General features: G+C 44.8%; 1 protein-coding gene across 3 annotated transcripts in view; it reads left to right on the top strand.

The window, feature by feature from the left end:
- Window positions 1-21,539, top strand: part of LOC137421016 (uncharacterized) — a 72,156-nt gene that overhangs the window by 49,287 nt on the left and 1,330 nt on the right. For all 3 annotated transcript variants that reach the window (XM_068106650.2, XM_068106649.2, XM_068106651.2), the window contains 2 exons: window positions 11,076-11,171; window positions 15,882-16,074. In XM_068106650.2, coding sequence (XP_067962751.2) covers window positions 11,076-11,171; window positions 15,882-16,074 — 289 coding nt within the window. The remainder of the gene's footprint in view (window positions 1-11,075; window positions 11,172-15,881; window positions 16,075-21,539) is intronic.

Genomic DNA, 21,539 nt, shown 5'->3' with positions numbered 1-21,539 from the left:
GATGTTATTTGTTTTATGTGTCTGTTTGTCTTTCTGTGTGATTAATGTTCGCTCTTTCACGAGCCTCGATCTTGTATACAAAAAAATTAAAAAAAAAAAAAAAAAAATTCAACATACAGCTATTTGATCTTCATTTCAACAATATTGACAGATAAAGGTGATATAATACAACAAATATCATGAAACATTTACATTTTGTAGTCCATTGTATAATTTAAATAAACATAAATGCAAATTTCGCATGTGGAAAAAGTAAGTACACCCTTGGCTCTAATAGGTGGTATTTCCCCCTTTGGCAGAAACAACCTCAAGTAGGCGTTTCTTATAACTGTCTACCAGTCTCTGACATCGACTGGGAGAAATTTTTGCCCACTCCTCCATGCAGAATTCTTTCAGCATTGTGATGTTTGAGGGGTTTCTTGCATGCACAGCTCGTTTCAAATCCCCCCACAACATCTCAATGGGATTTAGATCCGGGCTTTGACTTGGCCATTCCAGAACCCTCCATTTCTTTCTTTTCAGCCATTCCTTGGTGGATTTACTGGTATGTTTAGGGTCATTGTCATGTTGCAAGGTCCACCTTCGGTTGAGCTTCAACTTTCTGACAGATGGCCTCACATTATCCTCAAGCACCCTCTGGTACAATGAAGAATTCACAGTGGATTCTATGATGGTGAGCTGCCCAGGCCCTGATGCAGCAAAGCTGCCCCAAACCATAATATTTCCACCATCATGCTTTACAGTTGGTATCAGGTTCTTGTGGTCAAATGCTGTCTTTGCTTTTCGCCAAACATGTCTTCTGGTCCTGTGGCCAAATAGCTCTACCTTTGACTCATCTGTCCAGAGCACATTGTTCCAGAAGTGCTGGTCTTTGCCTCGGTGTTCATTGGCAAACTTTAGTCTTGCCCTGATGTTCTTTCTGGACAGCAAAGGTTTCCTCCTGGCACACCTCCCATGTAGATCAAATTTGTGCAGCCTCTTTCTAATGGTAGACTCGTGCACTTTGACATCAACAGTGGCAAGAGCTACCTGTAGGTCCCGTGATGACATTCTGGGGTTCTTAGAGACTTCTTTCAGCATCTTGTGGTCTGCTCTCGGGCTGAACTTGCTGGGGCGGCCTGGCCTGAACAAGTTTGCAGTTGTTTGGAATCTTCTCCACTTGTAGATGATCTTCCGGACAGTCGAATCAATGATTTCAAATTGTTTGGAGATCTTTTTAAATCCCTTCCCAGACTCGTAGGCATCTATAACCTTCTTTCTGAAGGCCTCAGAGAGCTCTTTTGATCGAGGCATGGTGACACCGCACACTTCAACAACAAAGAGCAAACCAAACGAAATGTCTGAGGTTTAAATAAGACAGGTTCCTCCAAGATCCTCTCTAACAATGTTCTAATCATTTGCACCTGAGCTGGTGCACCTGATTCAAATTTTAGGTATTTGAAGTAGTGATAAATGTAGGGGTGTACTTATTTTTTCCATTTGCGAAATTTGCATTTATGTTTATTTAAATTATACAATTGACTACAAAATGTAAACGTTTCATGATATTTGTTATATTATATCACCTTTATCTATCAATATTGTTGAAATGAAGATCAAATAGCTGTATGTTGAAATATGTTGAAAAAGTCAAAATTTTACATGGGGTGTACTTACTTTTTCACGTGACTGTACATCAATAGAAAACTTCCAAGAATAAAGAAGTTTTTATTATAAGAATAATTGTATACACATGAGCCTGGTGTTGGCTTAGCGGCTAGGGTGCCAGCTTAGGATCCTAGGATCCTGGGTTCGAATCCCGGTCGATCGCTGAATTAACGCCAGGGGGGTTGACTCAGCCTGTCATCCTTCCGAGGTCGGCTAATTGAGTATCAGTTCACTGGTAATTCCCTGTTTGTCGTAAAAGGCGACAAACAGGGTTGGCGGCAGGAAGGGCATCCGGCCGTAAAACATTGCTTCAAAAAGGGGACCAACAAACAACAACAACCACGGTGCCCGAAAAAGGCCAACCCCCGCTTTGCGGGGAAAAATGGCCTCTAAAGGTGTTTTTTTTTTTTTTGTTATACACAGTCAAGGTTTATGGGAAAGCTAGAACACAGAACAGATCAGGACATAACATAACATAAGGAACAGGAGGAGAAAGGCGAATCGCCAACATCAGGGCGGAGGGAGAAAATAGATGGAAATGGACAAATGGGTAACAGGTAATGATGAGGGGTAGGGGAGAGAGCAAGGGGTGGACAAGCATCCGAAGCAATTATTATTTTTTTGGGACAAGTGGGGGTGGTTTAACGGGTGTAGAAAAGATCATGGTTTTGGATGGGCTTGCTTTGAGATGGTGGTGAACAGCTGTCTTGAAGACGTCTCGGGAAGGATGAGATTGAAGAGTGTGGAAGGCAGTTCCACAGATGGGAAAAAAGGAACAACTGAGTGGAGGTGAGCAGTGGTTCTGGATTTTGGCAGTTTCACCAGGAGGCTGCTGGTGGACCGCTTGTGTCCTGCAGATACTTGGGGGGGACATAGCATGGAGAGGGCAGGGGGTACAAGACCAGAAAGGATGCGGAAGAAGACATAAAGACCACTGACCTATCGGCAATGGCGAAATGACATGCCCATCGATTCAGCTTCATCGTGAGAGATTCCAATGATCTTAAAGGCCTTAGTTTCCATGGTGTCAAGCTGAGCAAGATGTGAGGCAGGGGAGCCAGCCCAGAGGGGAGAGCAGTACTCCATCATGCTGCGGATAAAAGCATTGTTGGTGGATAGCAGTTCTGGTGTGCTGAGGAAGGACTGTTGCATGACGGAGGATGCACAGTCGGCTTCTGGATTTGGAGGCCAACATGAAATATGGCTTGCCCAAGAGAGGTCATTTCTCAGTGAGACCCAAGAGTTTGAGTTATGTACTTCTTTGAGAGCATTATTGAGAAAGATGTTTAAAGGAAAAATAAACAAAACAAAATTAAAAAGTCTTACACCGCAGTCATTCCGCCTCCTCTGGATGCAAACGTATCCATTTGTTCTGGCAATATGGAATCGGAGTGACATGGCAGTGTCACACCGAATATTGCTCCATTAATGAGTTCCAAGCCACCTAAACTGATGATGTAATGTTGTTAAATTTAACAAGCTTTGTGTTGATGCAACAGGTGCATTAAATTACGGCCAGTTTAGGAACAAATCTAGGCCTCCTTGGTTTTGTTTCTTGAAGTCTGGGTGCAAAGAGGTTGCAAATAATTTTCCCAGTTTGCTTTTGTCCTCTTGTGCATGTATTTTTTTCATGTTTGCAGCGTCATCCTAATTCAATGGTGACTCAATACAAGGAATTCTCCTATATGACATTCTACATTGCAGCGATCATAATGAATGAATGAATGATCGTTTTAAGGCCATTTTCCCCGCAAGAGCGGGGGTTAGCCTTGCGGGCCCCATGACAATCATGGTTCCCTGTTTGAGGAAATGTTTTTATGGCCGGATGCCCTTCCTGACGCCAACCCTTGGTCACGCTCTTACGATGCGCAGGGATACGGTGTACCTATTCTAAACCGGGGTACACACCGGGATCATTCATCCCAGCAAGCTGGTACTCAATTTGCCGACCTCGGAAGGATGACAGGCTGAGTCAACCCCCCTGGCGTTAATTCAGCGATCGACCGGGATTCGAACCCAGGATCCTAGGATCCCAAGCCGGCACCCTGACCGCTAAGCCAACACCATTGCAGCTATCATAATGAAAATTAAACACATGTACAACTAGAACAGCACTCGGTGGAGAGCTACCTGCGCTAGGTTGAACAGTTTATATTTTCTGTTCCACTCATCGGCCATATCTGGATTTGGACCGGAACCAAAATCTGATTGACATGTTTTTGTCACCTACCCAATTCATCCACCAAGTTTTGTCTTAATCCATCCACAACTTCTTGAAATATCATGATATATATATATATATATATATATATATATATATATATATATGTATATAGTTACGTGCTCCTCCCCAAACCCCCTGGTTACGGTGTACCTCCGAGCCCCGAGAGGAGTCACGGCAGAAAAAATGTGTTATTCTGTGTCAAAGATCAATGGTGAAACCACACCAATTGTTATCAACAAACAAATATTGTATTAGGATCACACAAGAATAACAGTACAACAACAATAGTAATCAATTGTACAACCAATATATATTTCCTATGATGGTACCATCAGGTTCGTACAATATAACTCACTGTGCTCCAAGTGAGCGAAAAGAAGAAGTTTCCCAATGTCTCTAATCCCGGCTTCAAGCCAAAGTCGATCCGCTCCAGTGATCGTCAGAACAATGTCCAATCGAGACCAGAATCCCGTTGGGTTGGCAATTACAGTCCTGCTGCCAAAGCTGCGCAAAGGCGCCCTCAAGGCGACTGGGAAATTACACCCTCGGGTATGGACGTTCCACGGCTCGCAGTCGGCGAACCACAAATTAACCTTCAAAAGCCACGTTGCACAAACACACACCAGATTAACGTCTGAATGCAGTGGAAATGGTTGAAGCGAGATGAAACCTTGAGCGAAGCGCAAGTCCTGCGCAAGTTAAAATGGCCGACGGCCCGGTCTCGTGGCGTAACGGCACGACGATGATGACGATGATTCTCTTCAGAATCCACCGCAAAACCTGACACGCAGGTTGATCTGTCACAGCAATAACAACTCTGTCGCAGGAATCCCTTTCCTGGGAAACCCAAAGTTCACTCGTGACTCTCGTTCGTCAACGTTCGCTCAGACCTCAAAGCAACTCGGCTTTCTTCTCCGACTCATTCGCTCCGCCTTCTTTCCTCCTCTTCCTCTTCGTCGTCGTAAGGTTCCCGGTCCGGTTTCCAGTTTCTTTTGACTCTAACTTTTTCACCTTTTGAAAACAGTAATATCTATTTCCCTTAAACGACAACAATAATAGTACATGGAATCAAAAATGTTTACAGTGGATGAAAACCACAACAACGGAAGTGACGAATCCGTAACAATATATACTGAAACGCAAAAGAAACTTACCACCTTTGAAACCTTTAAATATCAACAATAACACTGCGTGTAGTAAATGTGTGAACTTATTTGTGGACAATAGTGTCCTCACTGTCAGACAAAATGGTCACGGATGGTCACTTGAACCTTCAATGGTCACTTCATAGCACAGCTGTTGAACAGCCATTTTGACTGTCAGTGATTAGCCATGGGGTACGGGATGATTTTAATGAGCTGCACGTGATGTCTTGATATTGGCTTTAAAAAGGCCAGTGCAAAATGGGCATTTCAATCAACATGCCACGATTGTCAAGGGATCAACGGCAGCGTGCCCTGGGCATGCTGCAAGGCGGACTGAGCTACCTGCCACACACGCTATTGAAAGGGGACTGACATTGCACCCTGTGCTGTTCTGTACTGTAGAACAAACTGATGAGATGGTGTATCTTGGTCAAAAACTTGACATGTCATCAATAAAATGCCAATGTTTCAATTAGCAATTGTTGGTTTGTACGGTAGCTCAGTCCGCCTTGCAGCATGCCCAAGGCACGCTGCCGTTGATCCCTTGACAATCGTGGCATGTTGATTGAAATGCCCATTTTGCACTGGCCTTTTTAAAGCCAATATCAAGACATCACGTGCAGCTCATTAAAATCATCCCGTACCCCTTGGCTAATCACTGACAGTCAAAACGGCTGTTCAACAGCTGTGCTATGAAGTGACCATTGAAGGTTCAAGTGACCATCCGTGACTGTTTTGTCTGACAGTGAGGACACTATTGTCCACAAATAAGTTCACACATTTACTACACGCAGTGTTATTGTTGATATTTAAAGGTTTCAAAGGTGGTAAGTTTCTTTTGCGTTTCAGTATATATATATGTATGTCGTTTTTTTGCCCCATCTCTCAATAATGAAGAATCACTTAGAAAATCCCAAAATTCTCGAATCTTGACCCAGATCTTCATCAAAATCGAATCAATTGGTCCTTGTCACACACCCAACCAACCTGTCCACCAAGTTTAGTCCAAAGCTGCCAATAACGTTTTGAGATATACTGCTCACAGATAAACAGACAGGCAAAGCCAGCAGTGAAACCATAACCGAAGGTGGACGGAAGTAAAGATATATGGTTCGGAAAAATCTTTATACGAGAAACTGATGAACGCAATCCTTATTTGTTTCAAGCAGCATTCATTGGATTTCAGTTGGGATTCTTTTCTTTTTCTTTCACTTTTTTTTTCTTTTTTTTTTGTATACAGAATCGAGGCTCGTGAAAGAGCTAACATTTATTTCACAAACAAATCAAACAGACAAACAAAATATATAAAAAGAGGGAGCAGAAGACAAGATGGGGAGAGAAGGGGAAGCACACAAACACAACATTTGAGAGCAGGGAGATGTGTGGAAGGGAGTGGGATTGGGGGAGGAGGCGTGGGCGGGGGGATGGGGGGTGGGAGAAGTATAAAACACAAGGACACCAAGGACTTCCAGGACAGAAGTTGGAATTTCAAAAAGGTGGATTTGGGGTGAAATTAGCGGGGGTAGAAAAGATCAAGGTTTTGGATGGGGGAAGATAAGAGATGGTGGTGAACAGCTGTTTTAAAGACCTGGACGGTGGAGTGGGATTGAAGAGAGTGAGGGAGTTTGTTCCAGAGGCGGGAGAAAAGAGGAATGAAGGAGTGAAGATGAGCAGAGAGTCTTGATTTTGGCAGTTTAACCATAAGAGGGTTGCAGGCAGATCTTGTGCGACCTGTAGGAATATTTGGGGGACAGAGCCCAGAGAGAGCTGGGGGGGGGCAAGGCCAGAGAGGAGTCAGTAGAAGACGGAAAGACCACCAACCTGCCTGCAGTGAGTGAGTGAAAGGCCCTTGGAGCTAGCTTCATCACGGGAGATTCCAATGATTCTGAACGCTTTGGTTTCAACAGCGTGAAGACGAGCTAGGTGTGAGGCAGGAGCACCAGCCCAGAGGGGAGAGCAGTATTCCATTGAGCTGCGGATGAAAGCCTTGTATGTGGTGAGGAGCTCAGGTGTGCCAAGGAAGGACTTCGCACGACGGAGGATGTCCAGTCGGCGACTGGCTTTGGAGGCCAGATTTGAAATGTGGTTTTCCCAGGAAAGATCATGGCAGATAGTGAGACCCAAAAGCTTGAGTGATAGAACTTCTTGGAGAGGATTATTCAGCAAGTGGATGGGAGGGTTGTCCATTCGGTCTTTTCGGAGAGACATCGTAAGAGTGTGAGATTTGTCAGGATTGAAAGACATGTTCCACTTGTTTGCCCAGTCTGTGATTTCGTCCAGGTCTGCAGAGAGTGAGGAGGCTGCAGACTGCCGATCTGTGGGATGAGGAATGGAGCGACAGAGAGTAGAGTCATCAGCAAAGAGATAGAGAGGATTTTCAAGAGAGTCAGAGAGATCATTGATGAAGACCAGAAAAAGCACAGGGCCCAGAACACTGCCTTGGGGAACTCCAGCCTGAACAGGAAGAGGAGATGAGAGAAACCCATTCAGGGCCACAAGTTGACTACGGCTAGAGAGGACGTCCGCGAGCCATGCGTGGAGATTTCCATGGATACCAAAGGAGGAGGGTTTGGTGAGCAGAGCGGGGTGCCAGACCGTATCGAAGGCACGTGATATGTCAAGGGAGAGAGCTCTAATTTCCTGTTTGGAATTGAGGACCTCCATCCATTGTTGAGAAAGCAGAAGCAGCATGTCCAGAGTAGAGTGACCAGGTCTGAAACCAAATTGATGATCAGAGATCAAGCCATTGGAGAAGAGGAAAGATTTCATATCCGAAGCAATGATGGATTCCATGACTTTGCTGATAATATAATTGGAAGCAGGCTGATTGGTCTGTAGTTGCTAGGATCTGTTTTTGCACCTTTTTTGTGCAAAGCGGTGATATTGGCTGATTTCCAAGCAGATGGAAGATGACCTTGAGCAAAAGAGAGGGTGAAGAGAACAGAGAGATGGAGTGAAAGAGCGGAAGAACAGGATTTTAGGACCCGTGGGCTGATGCTGTCAGGTCCAGTTGCAGAATCCGAGTCGAGGGTTGACAGAAACTTTTCCACCTTGTCAGGAGGAAAGGACACAGAGTCCAGGAGCAGCTGGGTACGACTGGGTACGGTGGGTACAGAGAGGGATGGGTTTGGGACACAAGATTTAGAGGCAAACACAGAGTTGAGGCATTCAGCTTTTTCACGTGCGGAGTCAGCCGTGTAGCCGTTTGAGATGAGGGAGGGGATGGAGGGGGAACAAACACCAGAAACAGATTTGACCAGACGCCACCAGGATTTGGAAGAGGGCGACAGATAAGAGAGTTCGGTCTTGAGAACGGAGAGATATTGCTTCCTGGCTCTCCTGAGGGTGGACACACACTTGTTTCGGGCTTTGTGAAAGGAAACGAGATTTCCTTCCGTTGGATTTGCTTTCCAGGAGACGAAAGCAAGTTGTTTCTGGGCAACAGCCTCACCACAAGATTCCGTGTACCATGGACGGGAGTAAGGGTATGACAACTGAAGACGAGATGGGATAAATCTGTGCATGAGAGAGAGCAATTTACTTTGGAAGAATTCCCAGGATGAGTTGATGTCAGAGGCGGTAGAGATGGGAGACCAGTCCAGATGATTGATGGCTGCTTGAAGACCATGCCAGTTGGCCTAGTGAAATGCCAGACTCGTCGACGACGCTGAGGAGGCTCTCTGAGAATGGTCAGAGAGATGTCCACTTTAACAAGCACATGATCAGATGAGCCGATTGGAGCAGAAGAAGAGCAGCAGACATTTTCAGGGACGTTAGTCATAACCAAGTCCAGAAGAGAAGATGCTCCGTTGAATGAGATCCGGGTCGGGAAATTAACAGATTGTGTCAGTCCTAGTGAGTCGCAGAAGTCCTTTGCTGAAGAGCCATGGCTGGTGAGAGAGGTACCCACACCCAGCCAACTGGCATGGTGACAATTGAAATCACCACATATGAGGAAGAGAGAGTTGGGATGGGTAGATAGAAGTTGGTCCATATTATCAGACAGCGAGATGTAGATGGAGTCATCACTGTTTGGTGGACGGTACAACACACATATGAACAAAAGGTGGGAGCGAAGGGGAAGCCGTAGCCAAAGGTATTCCTGGGGGTGAGGTGGAGAGAGGGCAGTGCAGGGCGAGTGCGGAAGAGTTTTTTTTATAAAGATAGCAACCCCACCTCCAGGACGAGGCTCAGGTCGATCATACCAGAGGAGGGAGTAACCTGGGAGAGATACCAAGGAATCAGAGACATCATGAAGGAGGAAAGTTTCTGTTAAGCAGATCACGTCTGGTTTGTCAGAAGCAACCTGTATGGAGAGATCAGTCAAGTTTGAGCGAAGGCCCCCGATGTTTGAGGTCCATACCGTTAATGAAGAGGAAGGGGGAGCATCGGATACAGAACAGGGGGGAATGGTGGAAGGGTAGGATGTGGAAGAGGTGGAAGTGGTAGGGAGAGCTGTTGAAGGTGTGTCAGAGATTTCAGAATTGCTTGGAGAAAGGGAAGAATGGGGCGGACAAAAGGTTTGATGGTGATTGTGTGAGGCACAGTGAGGTGTTATTTGAGGAGGGGGAAGAGCGAGGCAGAAGGTTGGGGGAGATGAAGGTGAAAGTTGGAAGGGGGAAGAAGCGGGGAGGACGCTTTGAGGAGGAGGGGTGAGAGGGGAGTCTTGGAGGGGAGGAGCGAGGGAGAGTCTCGGAGGGGAGGGGTGTGGGGGGAGTTTAGGAGGGAAGGGGCAAGGGGGAGATTTGAAAGGGATGGGCGATGGGGAAGATTCAGAGGGGAGGGGCAAGGGGGAATATTTGAAAGAGATGGGGGATGGGGAAAATTTGGAGGGGAGGGGCAAGGAGGTAGATTTGGAGGGGAGGGGTGATGGGGAAGTTTTGGAGGGGAGGGGTGATGGGGAAGTTTTGGAGGGAAGGGGTGATGGGGAAGATTTTGGAGGGGAGGGGTGAGATTGGATTTTAGAAAGTGTACGATTAATGGGAAACGGACATTTATTGCAAAATGAGTTTCTTGTGACCTTCGAGTCAAAAATACGTTTGAGGACGCTGAAGGAGGGGTGGAGTGCAGGAGAGTTTCGGGAATGTAGAAAAGAGGAACTGTAAGAGATGGAATTTTTTTTTGGAATGAATAGATTTGGTGAGTAAGTCGAAAGCATCCTTTTATAGAAGAAGAAGAAAAAGGTGTTATAATATACGACAGAATACAGTTCTTCAGGGGAAAGTTTAAACATTTTTAAATTGAGCAGTGAAAACTATCTGGGGAAATGGAAAATGGAAATGGGGGTGAAACACGTGATCGAAGAACGAACGAACAAATAAGAACAACGAATAAACGAATAAGAACAGAGTAGGAAATTTTTTTTTTTTTTTTTTTTTTTTGAGTTGAGATTTTAAACAAGGAAGTATGGGGTGAAAGGCTGGGACAAAAACAGAGAACGAAAGTAATTGCAGAGCAATCGACGGACCGCTGAGAGAAAAACAAAGCCTCAAGGTAGGACACGGTAGCCTACTAGGCCTCAAAATACATGACACGAATTAACCAACGATTTTGTATACAGGTATGAAAAATTAACACCGAGAATCTTACTAAAGACACACTATAGGTACACACCGAAAGATATACAGTTTCGACAAAAACACAATTGTGAAAAATTACTTAACTTCGAAAGCGTGAGCGCATGGACAGCTTCGAAAAGACGTGACCTCCAATCTTGCACATGCCAAACAATTGCCAAACATGCCAAACTTGCGCATTCCAATCTTGCGCAATTCTTCTTCTAAATGTGCCACAGAATAGAGGTGTAGCCTCGAACATTCTAACGAGTTCGCTCTTATCACCCCACACACGTGAAGCGAAAAACAGGGTTATGCCCAGTCATTTTCGCAAAAAACAACACAGCAGTTCAGTTAAATTGTTGAAGTTATTAAGTTAATTGTTGAAGTTGTTGAAGTTAAGATCATTTAGTTTGTTCGTCGTCAATTAGATGAATATAAGATGAAGCATTTTGAAAAGTCCCATTTGTAGGAACACGCTGAGCTACCATTTATTAATTGCAGCAAAACAAGGACCCACTGCAAGTGGCAGTTCGTGCTGACCAGGTGCACATGGTGGACATGCTGATCAAAGCTCAGCTTTACTTCACCTGGAAAGAGGTGAGGTTCTCTTATGTTTGCATGCTGCATATCATGGTGCCAATTGGTTTTCAGAGCTTATGGTGTCTGCTTCTTCTAAATATGCCACAGAATAGAGGTGTAGCCTCGAACATTCTAACGAGTTCGCTCTTATCACCCCACACACGTGAAGCGAAAAACAGGGTTATGCAATTGTTAAGTTCAATTGTTGAAGTTACCATCCCCACATATGCTCCTTCCAGGGTTACCACATTCTCAATAATCCTGCATGGAGTTATTTCCTTCTGTCAACAGGTAGATGCAACCTCTTATTAATGGATCCTAGCGATATATACCTGCCCTTTGCTAGGTATAGGCCAGAATTCTGTCATTAGAGTCAAAGTATGACCCTCCACTATCATACTCAAATACGCAATTTGGTGTCTGTGTGCCAACCTGACCACGATGCATTCGCTCGTTACTTATCTAATATCAACCAAACGTTCTAAGGGGACTACGGGTCATACCATGGAGGTTGTAGCGACCATTCTCCTACCCCCTCTACTAGGGGCTTTCCGTCTTGGACACACGATATGTGAAGGTGTATAAATAGCTTATCGTGGCGGGTTTTTTTTTTTTTCGGGCACATATACCGGAAGTCAAAATTATTATAACCACAAACTATTCAGTCAATTACGTCTGACGTTCTTTTTAAGCAGTCGCTACTGTTGTTTAACACTGGACTGAAAATAATATGGAGTCAACCCGTTATCTTTGAGGCATTTGATGCTTATCGTATCCCCCACAGACTAATGGACCGGAGCCACCTCGACTAGCTAGGCCTCTAGGTAGGCCACAATGATCTTTAGCTAATTAATAAAGTTGCTTAAATGAGTCTTTACGCATGAATGATGTATCCTATTGCTTCTCCGATTTTTCAAGCCTTCAGATTATATGTATACTGTTTATGGATTGTTTATATGCATATAGCTGCCATAGGGAGGGTTCAGCATAGGGTTACTAGATTGATTCTGGGCCTAGCTAGACTTATCTTGTATATTGGGGTCCCCCGACACCTTTTTCCCAATTGTTACTTCTATTCAATGCATAACCCCATTCTTAATGGTCACTAGCATTGGTTAATACGGAGATGGTACAACACCTTGGTAACTCGGAGCAGATATTAGGGATAACCAGTTGTCACCAGTCTCTTTTCAGATGGCACTCACCAATCAATTGAAGCCCTGCTCTCACTCGTGCAAGAAGCTACAGGGTGTTTCAGAGGTCTTGGTTCTATATTTTAATGGTTTGTTTTGAAAAAGGTTTCCAAGATTCCAAATTAGCCATCACCCATCATAAAGTAAAGACTTGGGAGATTTTTCGACCATTTGATTTACAATTATACAATGGCGTGGGACGGTGTGAATGGGGACATCTTCACATTCAAACTAAAATGGTCCAATGATGCCATAAGAGCTCATGGAAACCCATGCTATACACGTCAGACTTTGCAGGGGTTTTTGAAGAAGATGCTCATCAGGGCATTCACTCCCCCAGATGCAGTAGTTTTGGCTGTTCACCCTGTCAGAGGTGGAAGTGGGCCTCATCAAAAAAAAAACACACCTGCTCCATCCAGTTCTCACCCACCTCCATCATTTCATTGAAGCACTGGCACATGGTTACTCTATCTACCTCATCACTGTCAGTGAGAGAATTTGTTTGATCTGCAATTTGTATCGATAAAGTTCCACGTCTTGCTTCGGGATCCGAAAGACAGTAGTGTGCGGAAGACCAAGTTCTTGTGAGCGCCGAAGATATGATCTGATCTTCTTGGACTTTGAGTAACAGATTGTCTCACCACCTAATTGTTCTCTTCTGAATGTGCAGTCTTCTTTATCCCTGATTTCTTAATATGGTGAACAGTGTAGAGTAGTGAGCTCTTTCTGGAACTTCTTGACGTTGTGGAGAATACAGTTCTTGCTGGGTGGGTCACTTATTTGAAATGTTTGCGATAAAGCCGCTGAGTCTTGATCACAGACGTCGTCTCAAGGTACCACATCCTACCATTTTACTTCGTTGCTGTGCTTTGTATGACCTATTTACTCTGGAATAATGAAACTTGGTGTAGCCAATTTCCCAACTTCCTTGAATATAACCTGAAAAAGAAATAATCGTAAATAATGTTCAACAAGCGTTACGCCTAGGTCCCCCTTCGGGGAAGTGATGTGAGTTGACAAAGTGGAACACGCAGAAAACATGCTATGATATGATATTTCGCTCACAAGGGTCAGACAAACATGGAGGCGGCCATCTTGGATTTTGACGTGGCGACCCAATTTTCAATAGCGTTCTTCCTTATGCCTAGATACACCCACACACCAAATTAGAAGTTGGTACTTCGCTTATTTTTCAAGATATTTCGCTCACAAGGTTCAGACATATATATGGTGGCGGCCGTCCTGGATTTTGACGTGGCGACCCACTTTACAATGGCGGTCTTCCTTATGCCGAGATCCACCCACACACCAAATTAGAAGTTGGTACTTCGCTTATCTTTCAAGATATTCTTCTCACAAGATTCAGACATACATGGCGGCGGCCATCTTGGATTTTGACGTGGCGACCCAATTATAAACAGCCTTCTTGCTTGTGCCTAGATACACCCACACACCAGATTAGAAGTTGGTACTTCGCTTATTTTTCGAGATATTTCGCTCACAAGGTTCAGACATATATATGGTGGCGACCATCTTGGATTTTGACGTGGCAACCCAATTTTCAATAGCGTTCTTCCTTATGGCAAGATACACCCACACACCAAATTAGAAGTTGGTACTTCGCTTATTTTTCAAGATATTCATCTCACAAGGGTCAGACATATATATGGTGGCGGCCATCTTGGATTTTGACGTGGCGACCCAATTTTAAACAGCGTTCTTGCTTGTGCCTAGATACACCCACACACCAGATTAGAAGTTGGTACTTCGCTTATTTTTCAAGATATTTCGCTCACAAGGTTCAGACATATATATGGTGGCGGCCATCTTGGATTTTGACGTGGCGACCCAATTTTCAAAAGCTTTCTTCCTTATGCCGAGATACACCCACACACCAAATTAGAAGTTGGTACTTTGCTTATTTTTCAAGATATTCATCTCACAAGTTTCAGACATATATATGGTGGCGGCCATCTTGGATTTTGACGTGGCGACCCAATTTTCAAAAGCTTTCGTCCTTATGCCGAGATACACCCACACACCAAATTAGAAGTTGGTACTTCGCTTATTTTTCAAGATAGTCATCTCACAAGGTTCAGACATACATGGCGGCGGCCATCTTGGATTTTGACGTGGCGCCCCAATTTTCAATAGCGTTCTTCCTTATGCCTAGATACACCCACATACCAGATTAGAAGTTGGTACTTCGCTTATTTTTCAAGATATGCAGGTTACAAGGTTCAGACATACATGGCATCAGACATACATGGCGGCGGCCATCTTGGATTTTGACGTGGGTTGCACCCACACACCAAATTCGAATGCGGTCCTTCGCTTACGCACGCCCACACGCACGCACGCACGCACGGACAGACGGACGGACACACGGACGGAGGGGAAAGCCATAGTCCCCCTTTCGCTCCGCTGAGCGACGGGGGACAATGAAGGGCTTGGCCGAGGTACTTCGCTTATTTTTCAAGATATGCAGGTTACAAGGTTCAGACATACATGGCATCAGACATACATGGCGGCGGCCATCTTGGATTTTGACGTGGGTTGCACCCACACACCAAATTCGAATGCGGTTGCACCCACACACCAAATTCGAATTCGAAGAATGGCTAATCACCGATCCTCCACTTCTGCTGATGTTAACTGATGAGAATGTGACAACGTGTATCCCCTGCGATAAATGTTTTGGCCACACAAAACCAACACAGCAAGTTTTGGTAAGAAGTGTTCTCGCTTCTCCATCACCATGTTCGCAACCAGAGCAGACAGGACACCCACCGTTGTGCCCAAGACTTACTTAGAATGAAATGATGACCTTTAAATATGAAGCAATTGGAGTACAAGCAGAGCCTCTGTTGGTCATGTATCTCCACCTTCAATAACGTGTATCCTGCTTTCCATGCATCACCTTCCATCAGCAACTTCTTGGATATTCCAATAGCCAAGTCGGTGGCTTATACCCTCATCAACAGAGAAGCCATATTGAATTAGGCCATTTTCCCATCAGCTCTCACCAAGATGCTTCACACTCTTTGAGAAATCAAAACTTCAAAGTTTGAAGAACTTCTTGACTTGACTTCTTGACTTCAGACCATTTTAGTTTACGTCCCAAACCGTAACAACACAGCAGTTTGAAGAACAACATTCGATAGTATCAACATTTCCTGTACCTGCATGAGGTTGTTCAATAACAATTGATAATTTCTTCCACTGAAACGTTTTCCAAGATTATTTCCTTGTTTTACCAACCGTGCTACACTCTGTTCAGTTATTGGAAACCTTGATCTTGGAGAGCTGGCTGCAACTGGATTGTGGTAAAACCTGTTTGCATGTCATATGATGTTTAACTAAAAGCTTCCATTTTTCTTGGAATGTGCCAAAGACGGCAAGTTGGCCCTATTTTATTCCGATGATAGAATGGTATATAATAACTTACTTTCGCTGAAACGATAAAATTGTTCAGTTTCGTGCTTAGTCCTGGAATATTTGCTGAATTGGACGAATTGTGTTTTTTACCCGACAGATGACAGAGGCAGAGTACCGTCCGCCCAAGTATATCAGCTTCAAGCCGGATCACTCAGCGGAGACCCAGCACCTGCGGAACCTGCTCTGGGAATTGGCAAATTCGCGGCTGTCTCAGACAGATTGGCACCGGCTTGCCCTACACTTTGGTTTCACGGAGAAGCATCTTGAGGCCATAGAGTGCCAGTGGATCGGTAAGCCAACACAAGTTCAGTCCCTTTGGATATCACCTGTAAAAGGTGCAGTGAAACAAGTTTGTACATCGCATGGAATTGCTTCGATTGTGTTGGACATTAGCAACAATAGTGGCAGAGAATAGCAGGGGCAGATTTGAGTATCTCGGTGGAATAGTGACTGAGGATTGTAGTTCAAAGGCAAAGGTGTGCAGGAGGATACAGGAGGGTGCATGTCTCTGGAGGAAAGTAGAGGGACTCATGGCAGACAGAAAAAATATCAAGGATATTGAAAGGGAAAGTTCTGGGGTCATGTGTAATGCCAGCCTACCTTTGTGGTCTAGAGACTGGCACTGGCAGAACAGCAACAACAGAGGGTGTGGGTCTGCGAAAACTGTATCAGGAGGAGAGCAGGAGTGAATAGGGTGGATAGACAACAACAACAACAACATGCATTTTAAAGCCATGTTCCCTGCTAGAGCGGGGGTTAGCCTTGCGGTCCCCATGACAATCTTCTCCATTTTGCCATATTTTCTGCATCTCTCCTTGTTAACCCCCTTGCCCGCATTTCTTCTTCCACCATCTTTAGCCAAGTCTTTCTCGGTCTTCCCCGTCCTCTACTTCCTTCTACATTAACTTCCATCACTCTTCTCAACCAGTCACTTTCATCCTTCCTCAATACATGACCAAACCATCTCAACCTGTTCCTCTTCACAGCATCAATCACAGGCAATATTCCCATCATCTTTCGCAATTCATCATTTGTCTTCCTCTCTCTCAACGATATTCCGCACATCCATCGAACCATTCGCATTTCCACCCTTTCCAGCCTTCGTTGCTGCTCTACGTTCATTACCCATGTCTCGCTCCCATAAATCATAACACTTCTCACACATGCAGCATACACCTTTCCCTTCAGCTTCAGCGACACTCTCCTCCTCATCAGCACGCCACTCAGTTCCCGAAACTTCTTCCATGCACATCTCACTCGAGCAACCGTTGCCGAGTCTGATCCACTTTCTCCATTCAGCATGTCTCCGAGGTAGCAAAATGTTTTCACACCTTCCAGCTTCACGCCGTCTCCAAGATCCAACTCAACATTTCCTCCATCTGCAGCTCCCTCTGTGCACACCTTACATTTGAATGTAGCTGCCACACTGGTTAATGACCCTCTCAGACCACTACATTTTTGATGAACCCACTCAGCACACATTGTACATTGAATGGAGTTCACTCCGACACCCTTCCTGCACACAGCACACGGCCACTTCCCAGTTCTTTCCACCTCACCACATGCTTTACCACTTGCCATCACCTTTGTCTTTCCGATATTCACCTTCAGACCTTTTGTCTCCATACATTCCTTCCACTTGTTCATCTTTTCCTTCAGTCCATCCATACTTTCCGCAATCAACACCAGATCATCTGCATACAACAACTCCCACGGTAAACCCTCCTTTACGGTCTGAGCCAGCACCTCCATCACAGCTACAAATAGTAGTGGACTTAGTACTGACCCCTGATGCACTCCCACCTTCACCTCAAACTCACCACTGTTCCCGTCCTTTGTCCTTACAGCTGTGCGTGCTCTTTTGTACATTGCCATCACTACTCTGATCAACCATTCCTCCACTCCTAAGTTCCTCAATGCCCATGTCAATACTTTGCGTGGAACCCTATCGAATGCTTTCTCCAGATCAACAAACCCAAAAAACAACTTCTTCCTCTTATCCATGTACTTCTCCTGCAACTGCCTCATAATGAAAAGCGCATCTGTCGTTCCTCTTCCTGGCATAAATCCAAACTGCATTTCGTCGATCTTCACTTTCTTCCTTATCCTCCTCTCCAACACCCTTTCCAATACCTTCATTCCATGCTCCAATAACTTTATCGCTCGGTACGAGCCACACTCCAGAGGGTCACCTTTCCCCTTGTATAGAGGGACGAGGGGTACTCAGTTCCCAATCCACTGGAATGCGGCCTTCTTTCACCACCAGATTACAGATCTCTGTCATTCTCTTCACACCCCAACTTCCTGCTGCCTTCAACATATCTCCCACAACTCCCGTCGGCCCTCCCGCTTTTCCACTCTTCATTGCTTTTATCGCTTCCTCAACTTCCTTCTCAGTTATCTTCTCTGCCGGTCCTAAAACTGGGTTACTCTCTATGTTGCCATCCCATTCATTCTCTGTATTCAACAGCATTTCCATATATCTTTTCCATCTTCCTTTAATTCCATCTGGGTCGACAACGATTTGTCCCACTTCATCCTTCAAGCAACTCACCCCCATCACATCACACCTCTCTTTCGCTATGTGCTTTGCAATCCTGAATACTGCTTTCTGACCCTCTTCCGAATCCAAGCGTTCTCCAAACATTTTCCTACATGCCTCCTGCACCTTTGCTACCTCTTTCTTTGCAGCCTTCCTGGCTGCCTTATAACTTTCATGCTCTGCTGTTTCTGCTCCCGTACCCTTCGCCTTCTGCCACTCTTTGAACTTCTTCCTCTTCTCGTCAATCCTCTTTCCAACCTCAACATCCCACCACCATGTTTCCGAGTGCCTCGGTGGTCCTTTTGTCCATCCACATACCTCACCAACGGCTCCCAACAGACTAGCTTTCATTGACATCCAACCACTTTCAAGCTCAACCATATCATCCTCTACCCTACTCAGCCTCTCTTTTAATGCCTCCCTTAGTGTCACCTCTTTCAACCTCCACACCTTCATTCTCGGTTGGTACTTCACCCGCCGAGCTCTCCTCGCACCTTTCACCCTTATGTCGCAGACAACCAAGTGGTGCTGTGAAACAGCCTCCTCCCCTGGGATCACCTTTGTGTCCGGAGGTGCCCCCTATCTCGCCGACGCACCATCAGGTAGTCAACGGTTGTCGTCGACCCACCTGACGTGTATGTAACAAGCTTATTGTCCTCTTTCTGGAACTGAGTATTACAAATCAACAAATCAGCTCCATCAGCAAACTCCAAAATCCTTTCACCTTCTCCATTTCTCACACCATATCCGTAACCCCCATGAACTCCCTCAAAACCATCCATACTCCTTCCCACATGTCCATTCAGGTCTCCTCCCACCACAACAACTTCCTCATCTTTCACGTTTTCCATCAGCTTCTCTATCGCACACCAGAACTTGTCCTTCTCTTCATCGCTTCGACCAACCTGCGGAGCATATCCCGAGATGACGTTCACCAAGAGCTTTCCAATCATCATTTTCACCATCATCAACCTATCACTCACTCTAGTCACACTCACCACACTCACCACACTAGTCAGGGTGGATAGAACGATGGGAAAATTGAGGAAGATCACTGTGAGGATGAGCTTGACAGGGGGATTGGTAAAGAACTAGCTGAGGTGGGCTGGGCACCAGGTGCGGATGGAGGAAGAGAGAATGGGAAAGAAAGTGGACTGGTTCAGGTAGCAAGGTGAGAGGAAAACAAGGTCGACCTCGGCTGAGATGGGAAGATTATGTGAGGAGGAATTTTAGCAAGGTGGGGGTGGGGAGAGTTGTTTTGGGATAGCGGAGTATTGCACAAAGGGTGGGGCAGTAGTAGCTTGGTGCCATTATGCCTCATCCACATAAAAAAGGAAACTACAAGGACACTCGGTAGCACGCATACCTATGCCAGGCTGAACAGTTTACGTTTTGTACCCCACTGATACGCCAGTTCTGGATTCGGACCTGAAACAAAATCTAATCAATTCGTCCTTGTCACACACTCGACCTGTCCACCAAGTTTCGTCTTAATCAGTCTAACCTTGTGAGATACCTGCTCACAGACGAACAGGGGTGAAAACACAACCTCTGTCCACCTTCAGTGGCAGAGGTTTTATTTATTTATTAGGCTGCTTGGCTGCATCATTTTCTGGGAGGGTGGCTGTGCCGCTGATGCAGTGCCCCTGCTATCAGTGAGCTGGTACTCATTTTGCCAACCTCGGAAGGATGACAGCCTGAGATGACCCACGTGGTGTTAATTCAACAGCAAGACAGAGGCTCAAACTCAAGACCTGAGCATCTTAAACTCACAACCATATGATCTTAAAATCAAGACCCTAGCATCTTAAACTCAAGACCCTAGAATCTTACACTCAAGACCCTGTGACTTAAAATCTAGACCCAATCATCTTAAACTCAAGACACAAGGATCTTAAACTCAAGACACCAGCATCTTAAACTCAAGACCCTGCGACTTAAAATCAAGACCTTAGCATCTGAAACGCAAGACCCAAGGATCTTAAACTCAAGACTGCAGGATTTTAAACTCAAGACCCTAGCATCTTAAACTTAAGACTCTTGCATCTTAAACTCAAGACCGTATGATCTTAAACTCAAGACACCAGTATCTTAACCTCAAGACCCTAAGATCTTAAGCCAGCTACCATAACCGTTAAACCAACACCAAGCTTACTTAAGTAGTTTGTTTCATACTGATCTATAAACGTTGTTCGTTTACAATAATAAACACATACAGTATGACTTTTATCACTGATAATTATTTGATGAATCCTCCCTAAAGTACGAATATCATTGTAATAACTCGAGACGTTTGCACAGTTAGTGTCTTGAGCAACAAAGTTGAGCCGCTTGATGCTGCTAAATGCAACAGAGAATGGAAAGCTGGTAAGGCAGCTTTATTCTTTCAAGATCCTTTGAATAGATCTATGATAGTTTTAGCTGTAAGTATTCCGACTTACTGACAATTTTGAAGATGTTCCAAAAGCTCAAGTGACTGTTGCAACCGCCTCAGTGTGCCCGAGGATGACTCGTGGAAATTGCAAGCTATTTTACACCACATTCTTACTTGAAAGTTAACAGTGCTGAACAAACACTCCTGAGTGGCTCTCTTAAAACCACACTGCAATTTTAAAGTGCTCCGATAGTTTTTAATGGTGACGCTTTCATCAACAAATGCAACAAGAAGAATCAGGTGGACTGGCAGGATAGCTACGGGGTAGGCACATCCTGACCGGCCTGGGTTCAAATCCTGACCCAGCTATGAACTCCATTTAACTTTCATATTGCAGATATCTATTCCTCATGACATTATCAGAACGAGATTAGATCGCGGCTGTGATTGGCTGAATTATGTTGCCATGGAAACCATCTCAGTAACTTGACTTGTGTATACAATTTTTTTTTTTTTTTAAACGTTCAGGATTCAGCTGTTATATTACAGATTTATTCCTCACACCGCCAAAAAGGTGGGCGACCTAGAGCATCAGCTCCTTGTTCACCTTTATTCGCTTTTAAATTCATTTTCTCCGCAACCACTTGAGCGATTGACCCAACTTTCAAAGTAGGAGTGCCTTTCAGCCTCGGCCGAATTGGAGTCCTTTTTGTAAGTCATTTTAAAAGAAAAATGGTTCATTCTTACTTAAATCTGAGATACACTATCACTGCTTGGTCTTTGAAACAATTGCAAATGAGATATAGGGCTTCTGTCATGTGGAGAATGCAGACCTGTGA

This window comes from Myxine glutinosa, chromosome 2, assembly GCF_964187855.1.
Source record: "Myxine glutinosa chromosome 2, kmMyxGlut1.1, whole genome shotgun sequence".
Lineage (NCBI taxonomy): Eukaryota > Metazoa > Chordata > Myxini > Myxiniformes > Myxinidae > Myxine > Myxine glutinosa.
Note: the sequence above shows the minus strand (reverse complement) of the source record. Positions and strands in the feature narration are given on the sequence as shown.